Source organism: Megalops cyprinoides, chromosome 1, assembly GCF_013368585.1.
Source record: "Megalops cyprinoides isolate fMegCyp1 chromosome 1, fMegCyp1.pri, whole genome shotgun sequence".
In the NCBI taxonomy this organism is placed as follows: Eukaryota; Metazoa; Chordata; class Actinopteri; order Elopiformes; family Megalopidae; genus Megalops; species Megalops cyprinoides.
Window position 1 is genome coordinate 73,478,612 of NC_050583.1, and position 25,411 is coordinate 73,504,022.

The 25,411-nt window shown below is 40.7% G+C and overlaps 1 protein-coding gene across 1 annotated transcript in view; it reads left to right on the forward strand.

Moving 5' to 3' along the window:
• The first annotated feature begins 869 nt into the window (after positions 1-869).
• agpat5 (1-acylglycerol-3-phosphate O-acyltransferase 5 (lysophosphatidic acid acyltransferase, epsilon)) overlaps positions 870-25,411 on the forward strand; it is a 31,190-nt gene continuing 6,648 nt past the window's right edge. Inside the window, exons 1-5 of the mRNA XM_036522931.1 lie at positions 870-2,044; positions 8,204-8,273; positions 8,404-8,519; positions 8,640-8,729; positions 20,115-20,205. Of these exons, the coding sequence (XP_036378824.1) occupies positions 1,826-2,044; positions 8,204-8,273; positions 8,404-8,519; positions 8,640-8,729; positions 20,115-20,205 (586 nt within the window). The 5' untranslated portion in view covers positions 870-1,825. The remainder of the gene's footprint in view (positions 2,045-8,203; positions 8,274-8,403; positions 8,520-8,639; positions 8,730-20,114; positions 20,206-25,411) is intronic.

Genomic DNA, 25,411 nt, shown 5'->3' on the forward strand with positions numbered 1-25,411 from the left:
CTGGTATTGCAGGTAGTCATTTTGTGCATTTTGTGTGTTTATGCTGAGCACTGTTTGTTGCAAATAAGTTGTTTTAGCAATTTCCGTGTTACTATAGACACTTATTTTGACCTATCAGCTCCCAGGTTGCACAAGCTCCCAGAATTTAAATCTGTAACAAACTAGCTAGTTATTGGAGCTTGTGGCTACTTTTGAGTGATACCGTTTTTTGATGTATTACTATTAACATTCAAATATGACAGTGGGGTAAATTCAACATACTAGAAATTTACACTGAGCTGTATTGTATTGTGTGTATGCTTGCAAAATAAATTGTTCACTGGGACAATAATGATTAACTACTGAAATAAAATCCCTTTTAAATCTTTAGACCTATATATAAATTCTCCCAAACTGAGGTCCCCCACCCACCCACCTTTTCCTACCCGCATTGATAGACATTGACATACAAATGGAAGGATTCCCCCCCAATCTGGTACCTTTGCGGTCACGGCAATCATGTTTGTTATATAGCTAAGGGAACAAAGAATAGCGCAACCGTCAGTGAACACTGTCATACAGCGGTAAAGTGATCTTACCGCTGCGTTAGGAAATCACACCTCACTCAGTCCTATTTGTGACGTGTGGAAATCCCGGTATAGTAAAACTACAACACAGTAACCAAGATCAGCGTGCCTGTACATTGTATTGAAAGTTATGAACCCCGAAATTTTGTATCGGATGTTCCATTACCGGAACTCCCCACCCCTAATTGTTGAAATGTCTACCGGAACTCTGTGGTCTTAACAGGAAGTGACGTTGAGCTCATTTTGTCCTCTGAGGGTCTCTGTCCTGGCCTACTTGCCCAAACATAACTTTTTCAACATGGAGTCAATGAGGTGTGTGTGACTTTGTAACATGGGGGTTCATAAGGCAGCAATAAATATACATTAGTATACATGAAGTAGCTCACTAACTGGCTATATGTTAGCAAAACGTGTTCTACCTGTTAATCCAGAACAAAATGCAGTTTTCCAGGTTTGTTCAATATATCTAGCTAAGTAGCAACCTTAGGTAGACACACAATTAGCAACGCTGTTTAGACTAGCTCACTAGTTGTTGGTCTTGTGGCTTGTCATGTTTGTAGTTAGCCACGACAATGATTTGATATAACGGATTTTTATGGTTACCAATAGATACAGATCTCGCTACGGATGTAGCTTGTCTGTAGGTATAAAGCTGCTTTCTAGCATTAAAGACCTGACTGGTCTAGCCACTGTTCTGATACTGTGCATTCGGTTGCATGTTGCTAGCTAGGTTGTTGGATAGGCAGCTACAGAGTTTATCCAGCTTCAGTAATCTTTTTCCTCGATGATGAACGACGGAATTTGAGATACGCTTACCTATCCATCCATTTATTAATGTAATTCGCTTTTAAAAGTTAACTAGCATTGGGGTTCAAGTTATTTAATTTCATTTTGATTAACGAGTTAACAGAACTTTTGTAAAATCTGACATAACTGCTTCCTATGTAGATACCTAGCTGACAGTAGCTAGCAAGTGAGCAAGTTTTTATATTAACTAGAAAAAAACTAAGGTGTGTTTGTGGTCTGATCACACCTGGGGATCATGAGAACAATTGAACCGAGATCCAATCTGGAGCCAAAAAAGGTTACGAACTGTCACACACACCCCTGTTAAAACTGACATCAGAGCTAAAAAACGCGGTAGTTAGCTAGCTAGCTAACTATCAGCCAAGCCTAGCTAGCGTACACTAGTCAAGTAGACGGCAAAGGAGTGTATGCTGTTCAAGATCGCAGTGTAGTTGATTTTTTTGAGTGACAAAATGTTGCTGTCCTTGGTTGTACACACGTACTCGTTGCGGTACTGGCTTCCAGCCGCTGTCATGATGGGCACAGCACCGGCATACGTACTGTCATGGAGTGCGTGGCGACTTCTATCTGCAATCCTACCGGGCAGGCCGTTCCACGTGATGGATGACCTTTTCTACGCCATTTATCAGAGCATGGTCCTATTCTTCTTTGAGAATTATACCGGCGTCGAGGTGGGTATGACTGACAGTTTCGAATTAGTTTGCTTTCATTTAATACAAGGAAGTCTGGTGTCGTGGTACAATGTGATTGGGATGTACGTTTTGCACATGTAGGTTTGAACTCGGGCTCCATTAATTTATTCGAAAACTCATAACTCTGAACTGTATAGCTAATGTTAGCGTGGATTTTGAGAATGTGTGTAATAATGATTAAATTGAGTGTCTAGCATTGATCTAATTTAAAAGGAATATGATTTTCATGGGGTGAGTTCTGCGTGTAGAATCTTAGCTGGTGAAAATCTAAGGAGTGACTTCAAACATTTATGTAATTAATGTTATACAGATGGTAATATGGCCACACTACCATCATGTGTATTGTTAGCTTCTTGTTTGACTTACAGTGACTTGGTATCAAAAAGTAGTCCCCAACTTTTTTTTATGACTGGTTGAACTTTTTGAGCATTTGTATTCATTTAATACATTGCAGCTGGTGACATTGTTTACAGCTATGCAGTGCTCATCAAATTGGTATTTTTCTTAAATTCCCTCACCATTTAAAATTGATCTACAGAAAAGTTTTAAGCTTAAACACATGGCATTCCCTTCAAGCGCAGGGATCAAGAAGAGATGTAGACCTGTGCAAAACAATGTGAATTGAGGGAGAGTACAATTCAATCACACCCTTAATGATAGGCCGCAGGGGGACTCAGAAATAGGTGGTTTGACTGCATTTGTAAGCTTGTTTAAACATTTTGAGGTATTTATTCTGATAGTCATAGTCTGCAGTGAATAAAGATCACTGTCATGACAAACCTAGTGAACTCTGCTGAAATAATTTCCATTTTCGCTTTTTGAAGAATTAAAATGCATTCATTTACAATGATAAAGTGATTAATGGTATTTGGCTTCATATTGGTCTCAGTGCTGACTGTCAGCCCAGTTCATTGTTTGTGCTGATAGTTTAAGAAGGCATGTGTGCTTTTATGCTTTTTAAAAAATACAAAAAAAAGTTCATTTTTTAATCTTTGAATATTCTACAGCTTACTTGTCCAGTGTTGAAGGGATGGAACCCCAGTTTGTGTACGTGTGTGTAGTTGTAGTAGTGTTTTTGGCGATTCTTGTGTGACACTTTGGTTATGTGTACATGACTTAAGCAGCCAGAGTACAGTGAAAAAATATATATATTATCAACAGCTGCAAACATCTTATGGATTTTTTTTTTTGCTCTGAATTGTTTGTAAAGAGGTGATATATTCTAAAACTCTTAATTGGCTTTTTCAACAGAATTACATTTTATGGATGAAACATTTTGATAGCAAAATAGTAGTAATCATACATTTCCTGTAAAATAACTACATAAATAAATACATCTACTTGTAGAGGGGAGGCGTTCCTGCAAAATATCAGGTGAAATTTTTTAAGTTCAAGCAAGTTAGGTACCATGTTTTTATCCTCCCATCTCTTCCTCCTCATTTCAAAGGGCATTACAGAGGAATCGAGGAAGAGACGCAAGGACACATCTCTAAAGTATTGGGATGCACTCTTGAGTTTTTGTATTGGTGTAGGCCTGTAAATTTGGTAGCTATTTAAAGGCCTCAGAACATTTCATCTGGTGTGCTCTGGTGTTGTCATTGTTCTCCACTCAGTAGCTTTATATGGTGGAAATCTTGACTAGCTATAGCCATTTGCCTTGATTAATCCAAATCCAGTCTTTTTTGTTTTGGGTTTTTGCTCATGTAAAAGATTATTTTATTTGCCTCCTCCCTTTCATATTTGTATTTAAGTTGTATTTAAATTTATTTGAGTTACAGTGGTATGTTAAATGCTGATTGGTGAAATTCATAACTAATGTAACGAGATTTGTGGTGTTTAATAACACTAAATTACAACCAGAAGTAGGCATGTCACGATACCAGAAATTTAGTAGTCGATACCAATACCAGTGAATTCCCACAATTCTCAAAACCCAATTCGAGACCACGGTAAAAAACAAAAACAAAACAATAAATCCCATGTACTTCAACATACACTCCTTTATTAAAACATTTGAACATTACAAAAAACAACAGTAGCATGTAGCGTTCAAGTAATAAATAAAAACAACTATTAACATTAGAAAAAAAGAACAGTGGCATGTAGCCTTCAAGTATTTAAAACAAACAATACTGTGCTTAATTATAAACAATCAACTTTTTATGATGGTACAGCATTTCAATTGCAGTACCTGGCCAAGACATGAAAAAATATGGAAATAATAAATAGGCCTATATATAATAATAAAAAGTAACAACTATTAACATTAAAAAAGAACAGTGGCATTGTATTTTCTGTGCCTCTGAAAAGCTTCTGATATGGTTGGCTGTGTATTCGTTTGCTGACTTTGCTCCTGCCTCTCCTGGTCGACATCCTCCTCTGGCTGATACTGTGAAAGGAAAATTATGAGATTTCAGTTATCAGGTATGGCTCAATGACTGTAAGAAAACAGAGGCTGTACACACAGTGTACCAACCCCCACACCTCTATATACTCAGTGTAAGCAGTAGTTTAAATTTACTTACATGGTGACAGACTGTTAGTCTGGAAATATTTATTTAAAACGCTAACGTTATATTTTGAAGACAGATGACACAGACTAAATGGTAAGGACGTCAGCCTACTATTACAAGCTATGGTTACATTACGTTGGCCTAAACACAGTAGCCTTTAGCATTTAGCCATTGCAAACGTCGTATGGAACATATGGTTGGCTACACAGCAATGCCAGATGTCTCAAACAAAAATAATGGTAACGTGTATTTCAGGATAGAAAGGACAACACTTTGGATACGTTGTTAATGTAACGGTAACATGAATTGAAACTCACTCACCTTGAATTCTTTGAATAAATCTGGACGTCTGTCTTTGAGGTTTGCATACTGGTTTTTGCGAATTTATTATTAATCCCGGATGATCCGTCTCGACCACAAAGTACTTCCATACATGACTCTTACTGTTTTTCTTTTCGACGAGTCAAGGCGGAGCTGTCGCTGCAGCTGCACTTGTCGCCATCTTCCAAGTGTTGTTCTTCCTTTGGCATTTTAACGGCAGACTAGAACACTTCAGAATTTAGTTTATTGCCAAGTAGGTTGCCCCAACAAGGAATTTTTTGTATGATAGTGATGTATTTGTATGGAGCACTAAGTAAAATGAGTAATAAAAGCAACAAGTACTGAAAAACAAACAGGTGTATATGCTGCCCCCGTCAGGTCCATAAGAATAACATCCCCGATACCTACGGTACTGTAGAAAAACGAGTAGCGTCAAGTTTTCAGAATTTTGGCATCGACTTGGTACAGATGCATCGGTACCTACGGTACTGTAGAAAAACGAGTACCGTCACGTTTTCAGAATTTTGGCATCGACTTGGTACCGAAGTATCGGTTCCCGTGACATCCCTAACCATAAGTATTTCAAAGGATCCAGGACTGAGAGGTAGACAGCCTCATTTTGAGCCATGTGTTCAGCAATTATCCCATTGCAGCACCTCAGTCATCACTCATCACAATTAACTACTTAATTACCACAAATTAAGAACATAGGCATGAAGATTGACAGTCATGTATACATCTGTTGACACTATCGCATGTCACATTCAGTCTTATTTTTTAGCAACGGAAACCCTTGTACACATTCACATAAACATCTGCTTGTTACCCATACTACTAATGATTTGCACACGTGTAAATGAAACACTCACATATGTACATCACATTTACATCTGGCAAGCCAGCTAGCTAGCTATTGTAGCAAGCGATTCAGCTAGCTTGTGAAGTCAACCAGTCAACTGTGATGAAATGGCATAGACATTGCGTTGTGTATGGTCTCCACCAATTTCATTACCTCTCGTTTTTTGCCGTTAATGTTCTGAATACAATGATTTTATTAAGCCAATTAAATTATGTTGTGTACATCGGTATGTTGTACAACAACACCGTGAATAAAATTCAGCTATAGCCTAACTCCCGCTTTAAAACATAAATTTTCTTAACCCAATTAAATTATACTGTGCACACATCAATATGTTCTAGAACAGTACACTCACTCCCGCCTCTCTAGAGAACATTACGTACCAAACACATCACACGCTGAACTGATTGGTTCTAACTTGCATAAAGTTGGGGGTTCGCTATCTCAATTTCGCTTGCTTCACCGGATTCGCTCCGATTTCGCCCAGAGCTAATTTCGCCCCCATACAACCAGAATGAGAGCAAAAGCGTACCACATTCTCCGCGCAACCCCGCCCCACTCTGCCTCTACGTCTGCGCACAATTCCCCGCCCCACTTGCTTACACAAATTCTCTTGCAACATGAAGGGAGACGCAGTGCTGGTCCTCACTGCCAATATAATATTTCATTTACATGTTTTGCAACTATATTTTCAAACAGGGAAAGAAACCCCGTCTTTGCATTTTATTTTGATCACAGTCTGTTTTAATAAAAGCTCTTGTGACATCTCACATGTGGCTTTGGCTTACAACTGAACATTTATCCCACTTCGTAGAAAATACTGCAGTATATATTGTGTATCACCATTCAGCCTAAAAATGCCAAGATATGATTTTTGGTCCATATCGCCCAGCCCTAACTGTAACATGCTTTCAGCTTTTCTGCAGTCTTGTTGAATCTTTTACCATCTTGATGGTTTTTTATTCTGTCTGTGCACTGCATCTGTTGTGCCATTGTTCAACATTAATTTGTCAGCTCAAGTTTATTGTAGGTTTTGATGATTCTGATATCATTCTGGAAACAATCCTTTAAGGGTGTCATTAGAAGCCTTGAACACATAGTTTGCATCCTCTGACACAAAAATATAGCTGTTTTTAAAAACTTTGAATGCCGTTAAATGTTTTAAGATCCCATATGCAACTGAGGAGAAATACAGAGTTTAGCAGCCAGAATAACTAAAGCCAGTGGTAATTAATTGTTTCTGCAAAATATGATCTTTTGTATCTTTTGATTCATCACTGACTACTCATACACTGTAATTAATGCTGATGTGCATTAAGTACTTTGACTTAATGCACATCAGCAGTCAAATATTTTGCAAGGTTGACAAGCTAAATGAATTGCTCTTCCAATTATTTCATGCTTGTCTAAGAATGCTTGTCATTTTGGCTGATCTACTTTTCAAAGGGAATATTCGCTCAAAATATTTGTCAAATGTATCTGTCATCTTTTTTTTCCCATGCATGACATAGCATTCCCCATGTTAATCTCACATTGTGGTTTTTTGTATTTTTGCGATTTGAAATGACAGTCCGTTATCTTTCCTGGGTGGTTTACTGATATGTTGCAAGTTTATACAAAATAAATTTTATTCATTGCTGTGCGGTGTACCAGGGGTATGTGTTTCACTCATTCACTCAAAGAAACATTTCTTGACGTTGTTCATGCATGTTTCATTCTCCCTCCTTCATAATTTTTTTTTTGTTTTGCAATGAAGAACTCTTAATTGTTACATAATTAGCAGCTATAAAAATGTAATCATTCATATGAATGGTTGTAGCTCCATGAAGGCTGAGATTGGAGTGCCCTCATGGGTTGTCTGGAGGATCATGATTAAAATACGGATGGAAAGTCTTGCAGGCCATGTGGTGTGGAAAAACTCAGGGGCCTAATTATTACTGCTGGAAAAGTCAAATATCGTATGGAAAGGCAGAGGTATTGTGCACTTAGGCACTTACTGCTTCATAACATTAAAGTGTGTACTTTTAGCCGTCAACATTAAATAGTGCATTTGGCTTACTCCAGAATCTTTGACCAGTGTCTAATAAAGCAGTAGTGGAATGGTCTGATATTTTGGTTTTAAGTAAGTTGGATGTAGTATGCAGTCATTAGATGGCAGGGGCAGGTGTAATTGACATTTTAACCGGACCATGTGACACAGCAATCTCTCAGGTGTAAAGAAGTTCTGGGCTGCATTTTAGATTATAGAAAAAAACTCCTAAATGGGCCTCTTGGTAGTCAACAACGGAAAACCAGAATATTCCAAATGAATATGTGGTTTCTTCCCTGGAGTTCTCCATGTCTTGTTACCACTTGTTTATTTTTTTCACCCAACCACAGACATGTCTCTAGGGTATATATGAATAGCTGTTCATCGAGAATTCACATCTTTTGTTCCCTTTACAGGTGATAATCTACGGCGATATACCAAAGAATAAAGAGAATGTGGTGTACCTTTCTAATCATCAGTGCACAGGTGGGGAATTTTCAGGTTGACTTTTGTTTGTATGTCTGGTTCTGAGATTCATTAAAAATTCTGTTTGTTTTGTATTATAATTTGCAATTTGATATGTTTATCTGTGTTGTGATTGTTCTGTCACCATCAGTGGACTGGATCATTGCTGACATGCTAGCCATCAGGCAGAATGCACTTGGCCATGTACGATATGTCTTAAAAGATGGGTTGAAGTGGCTCCCTTTGTATGGATGGTACTTCTCACAGGTAACTTGAAATGAAACTCAAAATGATACACATCAGCCTTATAAGTCCAAGTCTGCAAATGGTCTGCATTATTGTGTGCCTGAAGTTAATACTTTGCTCCAAATCTTTTTTTTTTTAAAGCATGGAGGCGTTTATGTGAAACGGAGTGCCAACTTTGATGAAAAAGCAATGAAAAGCAAACTCCTTTCACAGACAAAATGTGGAACACCGGTAAGTATTAAAGTTGTACGTGTTGAATTTTTGCTGTTGCGGAGTCTCGTATGTCCCCCGTCACGTAGTTTATGTGGGTGGCTATAGGTTTAGCTTAACGCCACCCACATGCAATATTTAATATTAATTACATTTTTGAAAATGCTGAACTTGTTGTCATAGGAAGAACTTATTTTAAGTGACTTTTGCCTTTTGTGGCTTAGTCAGTATGCAGTCCTCAAGATTACTGCATGAGTCTGCACTGAGTCTCTAGAGCAGTTGTAATGTTGTAATGCTATGGTTTTGAAAGAAGTGTAGTTGTGGCTGCAGTTTAGGAGTGGCCTGGGAGTAACGGGGAGTGGTTTAGTTTTTAAAGCTACGTTAAACTCTTTTATCATCATTGTGTAAGTTTTATACAACCGCCAAAATAAATGATTACAAAATGCAGAATTAATTAAATGAATGTCAGTTAGCAGCATCATTAATACCACATGTAATTGATAATGGTTTTCACAAGAAACTTTGTTAGATAGCTTAAAGACTTTTACTTTTTATTTATTCCTTTTTAAAGTGTTATTTTTCATGGAATTAATGCAGCACATTGTCTCCACCTAGCAGGTATTTGGAAAGGTCAGCTCATCCATCAGCAGCAAACAATACGGGTGGGTGGTGGGGGTGTAACAAAACATGAGTGAATACAAGGGGTAACCAAGTATTTTTTCTGTTAGCAGAATAGATTGCACTAAAACTAAATATTTACTTCCCTATCTCAAAGCTAGTCATTTCCCCAAGTCTTATCCAAATGTATCCATAGAATTAGTGAAACATGGCATGTGTGTGCCAACTTTGACCTCAGGACATAAATGCCCTCAACAACCACCACTTGACATTTCAGTGAAATTGATGATGTAAAGCGCTTTTGTGAAATTAATACTCACATATTGTAATGCCAGGCAGAGCTCATATACACTGACAGTGATCATGTGTTTCGTATTCAGAGTAAGGCAATGAACAGCCTAATCACATACTATGATCAATTAAGGCTTATTAGAGAAGTATAGAAGCACATAAGTTGGTTTCAACTACCAACAACTTCCTCAGTGCTGTTTGGTTAAGATGTTTAAGCATGTTTGATGACTTGCATCACATTGTTACTTGTAGTTTGTCACAACACACACACAGCATATTCACCCTCAGTAAAACCATGTTTGATATATTGGTGATACATCCAAGTCACAGGTTGTGGTTTTCTCTTTTAAGAGTGCTGAATGCTTGCCGTTTTTATTAGTTAGGTGTGGCTACAAGCTGACAGTAGTTGGTTTGCTAACTGAATTTGTTCAGAAAATATGTTTAATGGAATCATTAAATGAATTCTTCAATACTGAATTCTGAATATTTTGTCCCCATTGGTTTGTTAAATAGTTCTCTACTGTAAAAAAAAAAAAAAATACAAGGCAAGTTATCTTGCAGATTTTTACAACACTGCACATCATGTGCCATACAACAACGTTGATCATTTGACAATGCGTCCCCAACTTTGAAATATCCTTATGAACTGCACTAGGTAGAATTGATTTGTGGTATAGATAACGTACATTCTTAAAACACCAACTTCACACCAAGTGAAGGAACTAGGAGAAGTCTTTGAATTTATTTGATGTCATTACATGATTTAACCAGAGCTTGTGTCATATCAGAAACCAGTTATTACATTCTTGCTTCCTGGCTAACACTATACTGCCACTAGTTTTCAAATTTCCTTCGGGATTAATAAAGTATTTCTTATTCTTATTATCCTTATTCTTAAAAGGGTTTTATGCTTGTATGTATTAGTTTAAACATGTAGGGGCTCATACAAAAAAGTTAGGAGCACAGACAAAATAATGGTTAATGTTTATTGTGTTGTAATGCAGAAAATTTGTTGAATGAAGAAATTTCACCTTTCTCTCCCAGAACAACATTCTTGACCCTTTTCACTCTAGTTTCAGGGCTGGTAATTCCACAGAGACTGCCTTATTCTCCCTTACTGAGGCTCATCAATCAGCCAGAGCTTCCTCCCCCTCCTCAGTTTTAATTCTTCTGGCCATTTCTGCAGCCTTTGATACATTTGATACATTACAACAGTTCGACATAACACAGTGACACTGAGAGACAAGAACAAGAATTTTCACAGATATTGAGCCATTTGTGTTTATTGTATAACACAGACATAAATAAAATGTGTGACATTAGAGACAGAACAAGCTACAAATATTTACAGCAAGGGCATCAAGGCATGTGGTGGATTTAGAAATATAAAAATATAAATATAATAATATAAATGTAAATATAAATTCCACAGGATATGATGTAGACTGTTATATAAGTAAAGTGACTGTGCAGATCTGTGTGAGTTTGTGTGTGATTAATGTTGGGAGTAGGAATGGGTGGAGAATAGTCCAGGCTTCAGTATGGGGGGGATGTTCAAAGTTCAGTTCTGTGTTGGAGCAGATGGCTGAGGGAGGGAAGAGAGTTCAACTTCCTAACAGCGTGGTGGATGAAGCTGTCCCTCAACCTTGAGGTACGGGCCTGGAGGCTTCTGAATCTCCTCCCCAATGGGAGGGGACTGAAGAGCGTGTGCAATGGGTGAGTGGGGTCACCAGCAATGCTCTGTGCTTTACGGGCTAGGCGTGTGTTGTAGATGTCCAGGAGGGAGGGGAGTGAAGCACCAGAGATCTTTTCTGCTGCATCCACTATGCGTTGCAGGGTTCTCCTGTTGGCGGTGGTGCAGCTTCCAAACCACACAGTGATGCAGCTGGTAAGGATGCTCTCAATGGTGCCATGGTAGACGGAGCACATGATGGGAACTGGGGCTCTGGCTCTCCTCAGTTTGCGGAGGAAGTAGAGGCGTTGCTGAGCTTTCTTGGCCAGTGATGAGGTGTTGTTTGACCAGGAGAGGTCCTCTGTTATGTGCACACCCAGAAACTTGGTGCTGCTCACCCTCTCCACAGCTGCACCATTGATGGTCAGAGGATGATGCTGGGTGTGCTCTCTCCTGAAGTCGATGACCATCTCCTTTGTTGAGAGATTGTTGTCGCTGCACCACTTGGCAAGTTGGCTCACCTCTGTCCTGTAGTTAGCCTCATCTTTGTTGGTGATGAGACCCACCACAGTTGTGTCATCCGCAAACTTGATGAAGATGTTGGAGCTGTACTTTGGTGTGCAGTCATGAGTCAGCAGCGTAAAGAGAAGGGGGCTAAGCACACATCCCTGAGGGGCTCCAGTGTTCAGTATGATGTTGCTGGATGTGTGGTTGCCGACCCACACTGCCTGTGGTCTTCCAGCGAGGAAGTCCAGTAACCAGTTGCATAGTGAAGTCCTAAGGCCCAGGTGATCCAGTTTCTGAATTAATTGCAGGGGGATGATTGTGTTGAATGCTGAGCTGAAGTCTATGAACAGCATTCTCACATATGAGTCCGTCTTTTCCAGATGGGTGAGGGTTGAGTGGATAGCAGTGGAGATTGCATCATCTGTGGACCGGTTGGCTCGATATGCAAACTGGAATGGGTCCAGGGAGGGAGGATGGATTTGATGTGCGGCATGACTAACCGTTCGAAGCACTTCATTAAGATGGGCGTCAGTGCAACAGGGCGGTAGTCATTGAAGCTGGATGGAGATGGCTTCTTTGGCACAGGTATTATTGTGGTTGCTTTGAAGCAGGTAGGGACAACTGCCTGGCTCAGGGAGGTGTTGAAAATGTCTGTAAAGACATCTTTGAGCTCCTCTGCACAGTCCTTCAGCACACGGCCAGGTATGTTGTCGGGCCCAGCAGCTTTGCAGGCATTGATTCTGGAGATGGAGCTCTTCACGCTGGCTGGAGATAGGCACAAGACCTGGTCATCAGGAGGGGGTAGTGATTAGTGAGCAGGTGTGGAGTTGTTTGCTTCAAAGCGCGCGAAGAAGTTATTGAGGTTGTTAAGCAGAGAGATGTTGCTGTCACAGGTCCGTGGTGGGGGCTTATAGTCTGTGATGGACTGGATCCCCTGCCACAGGCTCCTTGTGTCTCTGCTGTCACTGAAGTTCTGTGCTAACTTCTGTGTGAACTGCTTTTTGGCTTTCCTGATGCCGCGGGACAGGTTGGCTCTGGCTGTTCTCAGTGCAGCATCATCACCGGCTCTGAAGGCAGCATTTCGGACCCTCAATAGACTGTGGACCTCTCCTGTCAGCCATGGTTTCTGGTTAGCCCGGGTGGTGATGGTTTTGGTTCAGTAACATCATCAATGCATTTGGTGATGTAGGCTGTAACTGTCTCTGTGTACTCCTCAATGTTGATGTGTTGGTTGTAGGTGGCTGCCTGTCTGAACATGTCCCAGTCCGTGGTGGCAAAGCAGTCCTGCAGTGCTGAGGAGGCACCCTCTGGCCACACTCTGATCTGCCTCTGAACCGGTTTGGTGACTTTCACCCGTGGTCTGTATGCTGGCATTAGCATAACAGTGATGAGGTCAGATAGGCCAAGGTGGGGAGGGGTGAGGCTCTATATGCTCCTCTATGTGTTGTGTAGACCAGGTCCAAAGTGTTATTTCCCCGTGTTGGAAAGTTAATGGGGTACATTGGGGATCGCTGACACTGTTCTTCTTTGGGTTGAATCCTACCTCTCTGGATACTCTTTCAGGGTGTCCTGGAACGGTGGGTTGTCTAGACCCCAGAGCCTGCCTACGGATGTCCCTCAAGGCTCTACTTGGACCCCTCCTCTTCTCTCTTTACATGTAATCTCTTGGCTCTGTCATCTCCTTGCCATGGCTTTTCATACCACTTCTGTGCTGATGACACTCAACCTTTCCTGTCTTTTCTGCCATCTGACATACAGGTCTCTGCATGTATCTCAGATGCCCTGAAGGACATTTCGCAGTGGATGGTGGACCACCGCCTAAAGCTTAACCTGGCTAAGACTGAGATGCTTTACATTCCATCCAGGTCCCCCCTGTTTCAAGACCTCTCCCTCACCCTAGACTCAACAAGCTTTTTCACCATTAGCACTGTCAAAAGCCTCGTCATACTACTTGATAACCAGTTTTCCTTCTCCTCTCAGAGGAGAGTCAGGTATACAGATTCTTTTTGTACGACATCTGAAGAATCTGACCATACCTCACTATGTATACTACGCAGCTCCTAGTTCATCCCTGGTCCTCTGACGCCTGGACTACTATAACTCCCTTTTTGCTTGTGTTCTTGCCTGTGCCTTCAGACCCCTGCAACTAATCCAGAACGCAGTTGCATGACTTGTATACAGTCTCCCTAAACATAGTCAAGTTATACCCTTGCTCACCTCACTTCATTGGCTTCCTGTCATCACTCACATCAAGTTCAAATTATTGGTGCTGGGCTACAGGACAGTGAATGCGACAGCCCCTTCATACCTACAGTCGGTCTTCAAACTGTATGTTCCGCCAAGGTCACTATGCTCCGCAACCATGGGGCAACTGACTGTGCTGTTTTGACAGGGTCACCCCACTCAGACATGATCCCTGTTTGTACTGGTCCCTCAGTGGCAGAATGAAATCCCCACAGCGGGCAGGACATTGGAATGACTGGCCATCTTCCAATGCAAACTGAAGACCCACCTCCTCAGTCTGCATCTCACTTCCACCTCAATCCCCATCCCCTAACACCTGCCGCTATGTGTTTTACATGTTGTATCACAATGTGTTTTGGATTCTGTGATCTAGTGACTGGGAAGTATGGTCATACTTCCGTTGACTATTCAGGTTGCACAGGTTAACTTGTGATAGGGTTTAAGTAGTGTTATGCTCACACTCACCAGTCTGGGAGTGTTGTTAGCCTGGTCTGACACTTGCTCATTCAACTTGAATGGATAAACTTCTGTTCTTTTGCACTGGAAGTTGCTCTGGATAATAAATGCTGAATAAGTGTACTGTAATGAACAACACACACACACACACACACACACCAGCCTAAATGAACAAAACATGCAAGCATGCAGGCGCACACACACATACAAACCACACACCTATGCCTAAGCAGACACAAACACAAACACCTACAGTGTATTGTGCTTCTTTTTGGAGAAAGATAATCAGTTCTCTACACAGTTGCTGGTGCCAAACCTTTCCTGAGAGGGTTCTTCAGTGCTGATTCCGATTAGATCCTCTGTGGTAGACACATGTAAATATCTTCTAATGTTGTTCTTGATGCAGTCCTGTACTGAGAACAGCCTCTCACATTGGACAGCAGATGCGGGAATAATCTGCATGGTCTCCACAAGGTGCAGCGTGTTCTATAAATTTGTGACATTAAAATTGACTAGAATAACAACTTTGGTCAAAGTACAGTTACAAAGAGAGTATCTGTAACATTTTAATTTGCATACATTTTTACAGCAACACAGTATAAAGTGCTCTACAAAAACATAGTGATACAAGCAGGAATAACAAAAGGTTATATTAATTTAAAAATTACATGTGAAGAAGAGGTGCTCACCAGTTGCATGAGAATGCTGAGGGATTTGCTGTTCAAGAACGTGGCTTATTAACTTCCCATCCTGCATGAAATGTAGACTCTCGTGTTCTGTTACTGATGGGGATACTGACATCTCTAAGAGTGCACTGCCTTGACCTTAGAGGTTAATGCATCCCTGACAGTGTCTGCTCTCTGCCTGGATATTTCAGAACGTTGTCATCATACGTTGGATTGATGTTAAGCTGTTTTTTTGGGGAAACTTTGTGAATGGAATCTCCTTTCGGGCCATTAAGTAAGCAGTGTTAAACTTGTTAAATCTTCTGTGCCTTTCTTCCATTACTTACATTCCTTAACTTACACATATTAGTCATCAGGTAGATAAATAATACAGCAAAGGCTACAGACATGGCTACATTTGGTATTGAATTCTGCATATAAAATGGTCATTTTGAAATTGAGTGTGGGGGAATTTTATGAAGGCATGTGAATGCGGTAGCCTCCCACAGAGGAGCTGGTTGAAGCACGCACACACTGATGAAGAGGAGGTTGTCTGTGGTCTGAAGTAGTGAGTAGGCCCTGCATACTTTCTGACAGCTCTGTGAATTGTGTCAGTGTTTCATGGCTGAGTTACTGTGCAGTGGGCATTTGTTTAATGTACAAGAATGTTTTTATAATGGTCCTGTTATGTTTTGGTGCATGTGTTCAGGCAATGATAATGTATTAAAATGGTAATGAATATTTTTTGTGCTTGCTGAGCTAGTAACTATTTTCAATAACCTAAGATAGGTGTATTAATGGAAAGATAAATCCAACTCTCCCTGTGGTATTACCACATCATGAAGATCATTTGAAAAGAGATAAATGATTGTAGAACATGTTGTAGCTCATACAGCACAAGACAATTGATAAAAGTAGGGAAGTGTTTCTGAGCCTCTAGGCAGTTTACTACCAAGACAAAATACTACTTTTGGGGGGCAGGACTTTTGGTTGTGAACTTCCATAGCATGCCATGACATGAACTGAAGTGACTGTGGCCAAGACACCTGTTATTTTAAGCCTAGCTGGGATTGCAGTTTAGGTTTATTTTTATTCTGTCTTAGAAGAGGTGAAGGTATGAATCATAAATCACCACTTTGTCCAGCCTTAATGGCTGGATACACTTCCAGCCAAGTGCCATGTAAATGAGGCTCAAAGATTAGTTTGTCTCTCACCCTCACTCTCTGTGAGCTATATCTTCTCTTTGCCACCTATGTCGTTTCCACAGAAAGAAGTTTGTACTGTTTTGCTCCATGGAGCTCTAGCTAGCTACTCTTGGTAGCTAACTGGCAAAATCATCAGAGGCATTTTTCAGCTGTTCTAAGTGTGCCAGTTACTTCACAGTATTGTGCCCTGTCAGGAACTGCTGTCATTTAAATTATAGGGAATTTTTATGTCAAATAGATGACTGAATCATCATGCTGTTATCCCCTTTCAAATGGCAACATTAGAGTACAGTGTGTTCCAATAAAATGGTTTTGTTTTGTATTTGCTAGCTAGCTAGTTGTTTTCAGAGAACACCTGAGACCTTACCACTGATTCACTTACTTTAGGAATGTTAGAGTCCATAGTATGGGAGACATGGCGATTTGTTCCTAATGAACGCCTTATGACAGGGTATTATGTATGTAAATGTGTGCATGCACAATGAGTATGTGATGGTAGCCAAATTAATTTTTCATGCACGTTGAGTGGAATATCTATATATGTATCGATTTATATATATGTTCATTAGTCAGTGGAGTGTGCCTCCACTCAGACCATAGAGAGACTATTGTGTTGTGTTTAAAGAAACTAAACATTGAACATTTCTTCGATAGACTAATTATGCAGGGTTATCAAATGGGTGAATTGATTCAATTGCAAAATTTAGTATATGTCAAATAGAATCTTGGTTTTCTGTTTAATTTCATTGGACTTTGCCTGACTAGCTACCAACAATGTCGTGGCTACACATGAAGGCCACTGTGCACACAATTTCTTTACACAAAATCTTAGCCAGCTCCAATGTGAACATGCCAATCAGTCATGGTATCTCTAGTGTGGATTATTGGTATTTTTCCTCTTAAGAACAAAAAAAAATGCCACTCACATGGGTGCTCCCAAATTTTAATTAACATTTGCACAGTGTAACTTTCACCCAGAAATGCCACAGGATGTTTTACACAGGACTAACAAAGGCAAATTTAATTATTTTTCTTGCAGGATTGCAGTATTCTTTGTATAACTAATCAATCTATTTCCCGGTACCCCTTGAAAGGATTGATTAATTAGCTAACACTAGCCATATATACTTGCTCATGTGTTGTAGTTCTTCTTCTTCTGTTTTTTTTGTTTTTTTTTTTTATTTTCAGCTACCAAGTTTTATGTAGACTCCTCCATTTTTAGTTTTACTTGAGATGTTATTAATGTAAAGTATTTGTTAACAGGTCAACAGTTAAAGTTTACATATAACTGACAATGCAAAGATTGATTGCAGTGTTCACTGGTACATGTGTATGATTTAAGTGCCATTGATTTCATGCATCAGGGTCACTATGAGGTTGATATGGACAGCACAGCAGAGTCTACCCAACCTAGTTTGTTCAGTCCCCATTTTCATGCTTGGCTTTCCTGCTCAGACAGAGGTCTCATAAGCATTCATGTGAGCAACAACCAGATTCAAGGTTTGATATGTCTCTTTTTCCCTAATTTAAAATGAAAGAAAATGTAGGGGAAAGAACTACATACTGTGACAAATAGGTGTCCTTAAATTACTGTGATAATACAGATGAGGCAAATCTTATAATTTACGTTGATTTTTTTTGGTTCAAGAACTGAACCAAACATACTGCATACACACATATTCAATTCAGTTCAATTCATTTTTATTTGTATAGCGCTTTTTACAACACAAGTTGTCACAAAGCAGCTTTACATTGTTCCCAGGCCTGAGACCCCCTGAGAGCAAGCCTAAGGCAACAGTGGCAAGGAAAAACTCCCTATCAGGAAGAAACCTTGAGCAGAACCGGGCTCAGAGGAGGGGGGCCCATCTGCTTCTGGCAGGCCCTGGGCAGATAGAGTTAAAGACAAATTATACAATGTACTTTAAGACATTTACAATTGATAGACAATAGTAGTTAACAGCAGAGCGATTATAAGAATGTCTCCTAGGATGTCCGGTTCTTGGAACGCAGTTGGCTTTGATGGGCAGGGCAGCGAGGTAGCAGGACTGGAAAACGGGATGAGATGCTTGGGCTACAGCTCCGGACTGGAGCCCAGAGCAGGGATAGGAAGCAAACAGAAAACGGTGATTAGTGGATGATAAGAATAAGAAAAAAATGTTACTCTATCTTATACTACATATTACTCTACCTACTACCTACATGTTAAACTACCAGTATACACATAAAGCTTGAGGCCTGCCAGACTTGCTCAAATTGATGTAAATGCACTGAAACTTTGCTTGTATGGTAATTCATTCTTTTAGTATTCTTGCTTAAATGTGGCTCACTGGTCTGGGGACTTCTTACTAGAAGATGGTGCTTTTGAGCAATAAAAAGTTGCCCTGATAAGGCCATCTGCCAGGAAAATGGATAACTACAGTCAGATGGACATAATGTCACTGTTGATCACAATTTTCCGTTCTTTAACACACTTTAACTCAAGGATAAACATGCACATAAAAGGAAAACGTGACTTCCATTAACCATTTCCTGCAAAGATAACTCTCCATGTGTATTTTAATGCCTTCTACCCTTTATACAATCCTGTTTTTTTAATGAAAATTGTAAGCAGTAGTAGGCTCACCTCTGCTTGCGCAGGAGCACTGAGGTGAGATGAATGCAGTCCTTTTCAAACTAAAACTCACAGAGCACACTAGTGGGGAGGTGCTCACTACACTACTCCCCTGATATCATGGTAACTTCTTATATATTTAGGTAGCTGTCTGGACCAATTAATCCTTTAGGCTGTACTTTTATGGGGATGTTACTTCGTAAGATTTGAGATGAAACAGATGGTGATCCCTCAACATTGCCACTCTCTGCCTTCAGTCCTGAACTTAGAGATAGACTTGGTATTTGTGTAAGCATAGTGAAATAGTCACTAGGTTTTAGTCTTATTTAAATGAGAAATTCATTGCAGCAGCAAGTTTGTATGAGACTTATATGACTGAGACTTATATTGAGTTGGTCACAAAACCATAAAAGAATTTCCGCTTAGCTTGTTTCATTGCTAAATAAATAATGCAAGCTTTTTCCTAATGACTCCCTACTCCCTTTTCCACAAGGGACTCATTTGCCTCCTATATTTATCCAATTTATAGTGATTGCCTAGAAACACTACTTTTGTGCTCTGCCTTATTAGTTCACCAGTGAAACAATGTTCCTGTAAATGTTCCCATTACAAGAGCCTGTCAAATCAAACAACATTGTTGTACTGCACTCTTTTGACAAATATGTGTGTGTTTGTGTCTGTCTCTCTGTCTCTGTAATAATAACATATTTGTTGTGTTGGTTACATCTCTGTCTTTACGATGTATTCATTGTATACATTACATTTGCCCTGGTTTTATTTATTTTCTTATGGATGACCCTAAATGTGGATTAAGCCGCTATTACTTTCTTCGCTGCACAACATTACAACATTTTGAGTTTAGTGATTGTCGAAAGAAATGGAACATGCTTTGTAACAAGTTTTTTTTTTTTCTCCAAGATTTAAAACAAAGCCCGTTGCCATTAGTTTGTGCCTTGTCATAAATGTATTTTGATAAATACGTAGGACTTAACATGTGGTAATTATTTGCCTCACCTTCTTTGAAGCCGCTACATGAAGTGATTTCAAATGTTAATTTCTGTTAATATAATGAAGTAATTATGCACTTACTTTTTTGGGGAAATTGAGATGAATGGTTCTGTCCTTCTTTTTATCCAGATGTATCTTGTGATTTTCCCAGAAGGAACTCGATACAATCCAGAGCTTCCCAAAGTGATCAGTGACAGCCAGGCTTTCGCCTTGAAAGAAGGTATGACTAACAATTATTGGGGCTAGCCATATTAGCCATATTCTTCCTCAAATATATATGCTACTGCTCTATTTGAATTCAAAAGATGTGACTGATTGTGAAGTATAACTGTTCCATTAATTATATTTGTAATGTAATATGATGCCAACAGCATCTGACAATCTTATGGCACATATCTGCTTTATGGCATAAAATGTAAAATGTGCCTTAAAAGAAGCACCTCCCACTTCATTCATACGTTTTTAGAAAGTCAATTTATACAAGATTTGTCTATTGACTACTTAGAATGAGTTTGATTAATGACCGTTTAAGGAGCTTCAGGAAGTGAGTTGATAAAACGTGTTGAATCTCAGTTCTGAAAAAGGTGGAAAGAGGAGTGTGAATGTCCCGCTTAGAGACAAGACAACACCTTTGTTATGTGTATGTTTGAGGCTAGACAGTCATTGCACTGTCTTTGGCAGTTTTTAACATGACCAGCCAAATGTTGTCTGTCGATAAACATGACTCTCAAGAGTACCAGTCAATATATTTTCAAAATCAAGCTGTTTCATAGCTAAATTCTCCATACTTCTCATTCAGCTAGCTAAATTCTTCATACTTTATTGTTTCTGCATTTGTTCATTTACCCCTGCTTTGACAAATTGCCAGGTAGCTAGCTAGGTAACTAACATTACTGGTCTGAGTCAGACTGCAGAGAGCTGCCCCAGCACTACAATATTTACATTTATGTTAGATGCTGCATGTCTTTAGTCCATATGGCCAGAAAATCAGTTGTCCAAACATGGGAATACAGACTTCCAGTTTGAGCAGCAACATGTGAGGACAAAACCTTGCCTTCCTCCTTGCTAGAATTCAACTAATTTCAGATTATGCTCTCCTATAGACATAACAGTATTCATCAAAGGCGTTCAGTAATCCACTAAATGAATATGGCAGAAATTTTAATACTCTGCATTCGACAATCCTAATAAATAATACACAGAAGAAACTGCAAACTATGGATAGAGTTAGAGGCTAATGTTAGCCCTAGCATATCTCCGCATGCTACACAGCAAACCTAAAGAGAGTAACCAGCCACCCAGGGCCCCATGACAGCAAACAGGAGTTGGGAAGTGACTGGTCGGGGGGGGGTTAGACCAGATAGAGTCTGAAGAGATGTGCCTTCAGACCACGTCTGAAGGATTGGAGTGAGAGCTGTCCGTAGCAGGACAGGGAGTTCGTTCCACCACTGGGGAGTGATGGAGAAGAAACATCTTTGCCTTGTAGAGAACCTCCTGCTCTGTTTGTGCGAGGAGCAAGACGTCCAGTTGTTGCTGAGCGTAGGGGCCGGGCAGGTGTGTAGGGCTGGATGAGGTCTTGGAGATAGGTAGGGACTGTCCTGTTGACGGCAGAGAAGGCGAGGGTCAGCGTTTTGAATCTGATCCTGGCTGCAACAGGAAGCCTGTAGAGGGATTTAAGCAGGGGAGTAACATGGGAGAATTTGGGGAGGTTGAAGATTAGTCGGGCAGCTGTGTTCTGAATGAGCTTCAGAGGCTGGGTGGTGCAGGCTGGGAGGCCTGCGAGGAGAGCGTTGCAGTAATCCAGGCGAGAGAGCACTGTGGCCTGGACAAGGAGCTGCGTAGCGTATGTTGTCAGGAATGGACGAACCCTCCTGATGTTGTGTGGAAGGAATCGAAAGCCCTGTGATGTGCGAGCAACAAATCCATAGATGGACAAACTGAGTTTAGAAACAGACATAGCAGTTTCTAAAAATTGATAGAGCAATAAAAAAAAGATGAAGTCAGGGAAGGCACCAGGCCCCGATGGGTTCTCCATTGAATTCTATAAAACTTCAGCTAAACTGTCGGCTAATGAATAACTGTAAATGTGAATGTAAACTGTCACCATTATTATGTAAGGTATTTCAAGAGACTCTGGAAACCAAGTCTCTCCCACAGACTATGACACAGGCCATGATCTCGGTTGTCCTTAAGAAAAACAAGGACCCTTTCGACTGTGGATTATATTGCCCAGTCAGCTTGCTCTCATGTGATTACAAGGTTCTCACCAAAGTCCTGGCAACCAGGTTAGAATTGATAATGGGGAATATGGTACATTCAGATCAGACAGCTGCCTACCAGTAATAAAACCTATCGGGGAACCTTTGTCATCTTTTCAGTGTTTTATGCCAGGCAGCAGTGGCCACAACACCAAAAGTATTAATTTCCCTAGATGCACACAAAGCATTTGATAGAATTGAGTATAATTTTCTATTTAAAACACTTGAAAAGCTTGGGTTTGGTCTTACCTTTTGTTCTTGGATTAGGACTCTATACAGTGTACCTCAAGCTTCAGTCAGAACCAACAGCATTTTTGTGGGGGGGGGGGGCAGATGCATGTAGTGTCATTGTATGCAGATAATCTAGAGCCTACTGTTTCCAATCAATACATTGGCACGTTGAATGTCATCCTTTCCATTTGAGGTTAGACATGATAAATTAACCTATTTAGGTGTGAATGTAACCTCTAAATATTCTGATTTATTGAAGAGCAATTTCAAAGTAGCACTTAATAGAGTGAAGGAAGACATGTCACGGTGGTCAACATTTCCTCTGTCATGAGCAGGCAGAATCAATTCAGTAAAATGACCATCATGCCAAGATTCCTGTTTCCATTTCAGACTATACCTATCTTTATCCCCAAATCATTTTTAAGGAGCTTAATAAACATACATCTACACTCATATGAAACAAGAACATACCCCAAATCAGAAAAGAGTATTTAGAAAGACAGAAGGAAGAGGGAGGATCAGGGCTTCCAAATTATGTTTTGTTATTGGGCATCTAATATCCACAAGTTAATATTTTGGGTAGCAGATCTACATGAGGACAGTGCTCCATCGTGGTCTCTCATAGAACAATATATCCCTCCTTCACTCATTGATCCAGCATTCAAGAGATGGTCCAGAAAGGGAGTGAAATGTTTATCTGATTTTTTTCAAGGATAACAGGATTCAAGGATTTCTTTTAATCAGCTACAAAAAGAATACGATATCCCACGGGCTCTTTAGATATTTACAGGTCAGACATTATGCTAAAACACACATTTCTTTCTCATGTACTTTGAGTGTGAGTTTGACCCTAAATGATTGAAATGTTTTACATTTACATTTATTCATTTAGCAGACGCTTTTATCCAAAGCGACGTACAAAAGTCATATACTAGGCAGACAGGCACAAGGGCAGGATGTGTACAGGTCATACAATGCAGATAGTGCTGAAGCTGAGCACAAGGTCGTTGTAGCGAGACAGAACTAATCTGATCTAAGGATACATATATCAAATACAGTCACTGGAACAATAAAGTGCCGCTATACTACCTAGGCAAAAACGTGCTACAAATACAAAGTCAGAGATAGTGCTACAAGTACAGCCAAGAATCATAGATTTACAAGGTAAAGTGGCAAGGGTGTCAGTCCAGGTAGAGTGTGAAGAGGTACGTCTTCAGCCCACATCTGAAGGGTTGGAGTGAAGGAGGTGTTTTCAAGAGGGTAGGGAGTTCATTCCAGCACTGGGGGGGGGGCGATGATGGAAAAACAATGTTGCGAGGAGCGTGGGCCTTTCATTCTGTTGTTGGGAGGAGCGAGGCGTCCGGATGTAGCAGAGTGAAGTTGTCGAGCAGGTGCGTAGGGTAGGATGACGTCATGGAGGTAGTTCGGGCAGCAGAAAAGGTGAGAGTAAAGGTTTTTAAGCAGATCCTGGCTGCGACCGGGAGCCAGTGGAGGGATCTCAGTAACAGGGTTACACAGAAGAACTTTGGGAGATTGTAGATCAGCCTAGCAGCTGCGTTTTGGATACGCTGCAGCAGCTGAATGGTGCAGGCCTGAAAGGAGGGCATTGCAGTAGTCCAGGTGGGAGAGCACGGTGGCCTGGACAAGCAGCTGGGTGGAGTAGGTGGTCAAAAAAGGGCGAATCCTCCTGATGTTGAAGAGGAGGAATCGACAGAAGCGTGTTGTCTGCGAGATGTAGTCGTTGAAGTCCAGCCTTTTGTCGACGGTGACACCCAGGCTATTCACCGATGTGGAGGAGGTTACTGTGGTGCCGTCAACAGTAACTGAGCACTCTTGAAGAGGAGAGGGCTTGGCTGGGATGAACAGCAGATTGGTCTTGTCCAGGTTAAGCTTGAGGTGGTTGGAGGCCATCCATCTGGAGATGTCAGCCAGGCATGCAGAGATCTTTTCGTTGACCTGGGGGTGGAGGGAGGAAAAGAAAAGATTAGTTGAGTGTCATCAGCATAGCAGTGATAGGAGAAACCATGTGAGTTAATGACTGAACCAAGTGAGTTGGTGTAGAAGAGGAGAAGAGGAGGGGTCCCAATACAGAACCCTGTGGACATCTGTAGTGAGGGGAGTGGGTGTGGAGGTGGAGCCTTTCCAGTAGACCTGGGAGGATCTACTGGTCAGGTAGGACCTGAACCAAGAGAGGGCGGTCCCAGAGATGCCAATCTCCAAGACCTTGAGCAGTGATGAGCAGACGGTATCAGACGCAGCGGAGAGGTCGAGGAGGATTAGGACCGAGGACAGGTCAGAGGCTGTTGGACAGGTCGGAGGTCGGATGTCCTCTTAAAATCTGTTCTCCTAGCCCCCACCCCATATACCCCCCTTTTTTTCCCCCTCCTTTTCTTTAAGTGAGCACTTTTTGTTTGTGTTGTGTGTCCATTGTTGTATGAACCTTTTGTAAATCAGTAAAAACAATTAAATAATAAACGTGGGAATACAACTTTTTTTAGTACCAGTCAGAGATGGTCCAAAGCCCAGACAACTACCACATTTTTAAAGCATATACGACAGAGACTGCATGTGTGGGGACTTGCCTGTGGGTGCATTAGCATATCCTGATATTTAAATTTAGATGTTTGCTTATCATTGCTTGTGGACTAGCTATAGTCACTTGCTGGCTCATCTAGACATGTCCCACACTGTTCCAGACTACAATTCACTAAGGGATGCAAAAACATAAATTTATTATGTTTGACCATGCCATGATTAATGCATGGGCACACTGGAAAGGGTGGAATCAGTGGTGCAAGCTGAGCACCCCAGCGCTCTTGCACTAATGCAGCTGTTGTTGCAGTGAGGCAATATGGGGGCGGCAGTGTAGCATAGTGGTTAAGGAGCAGGACTCGTAACCAAAAGGTTGCTGCTGTACCCTTGGGCAAGGTACTTAAC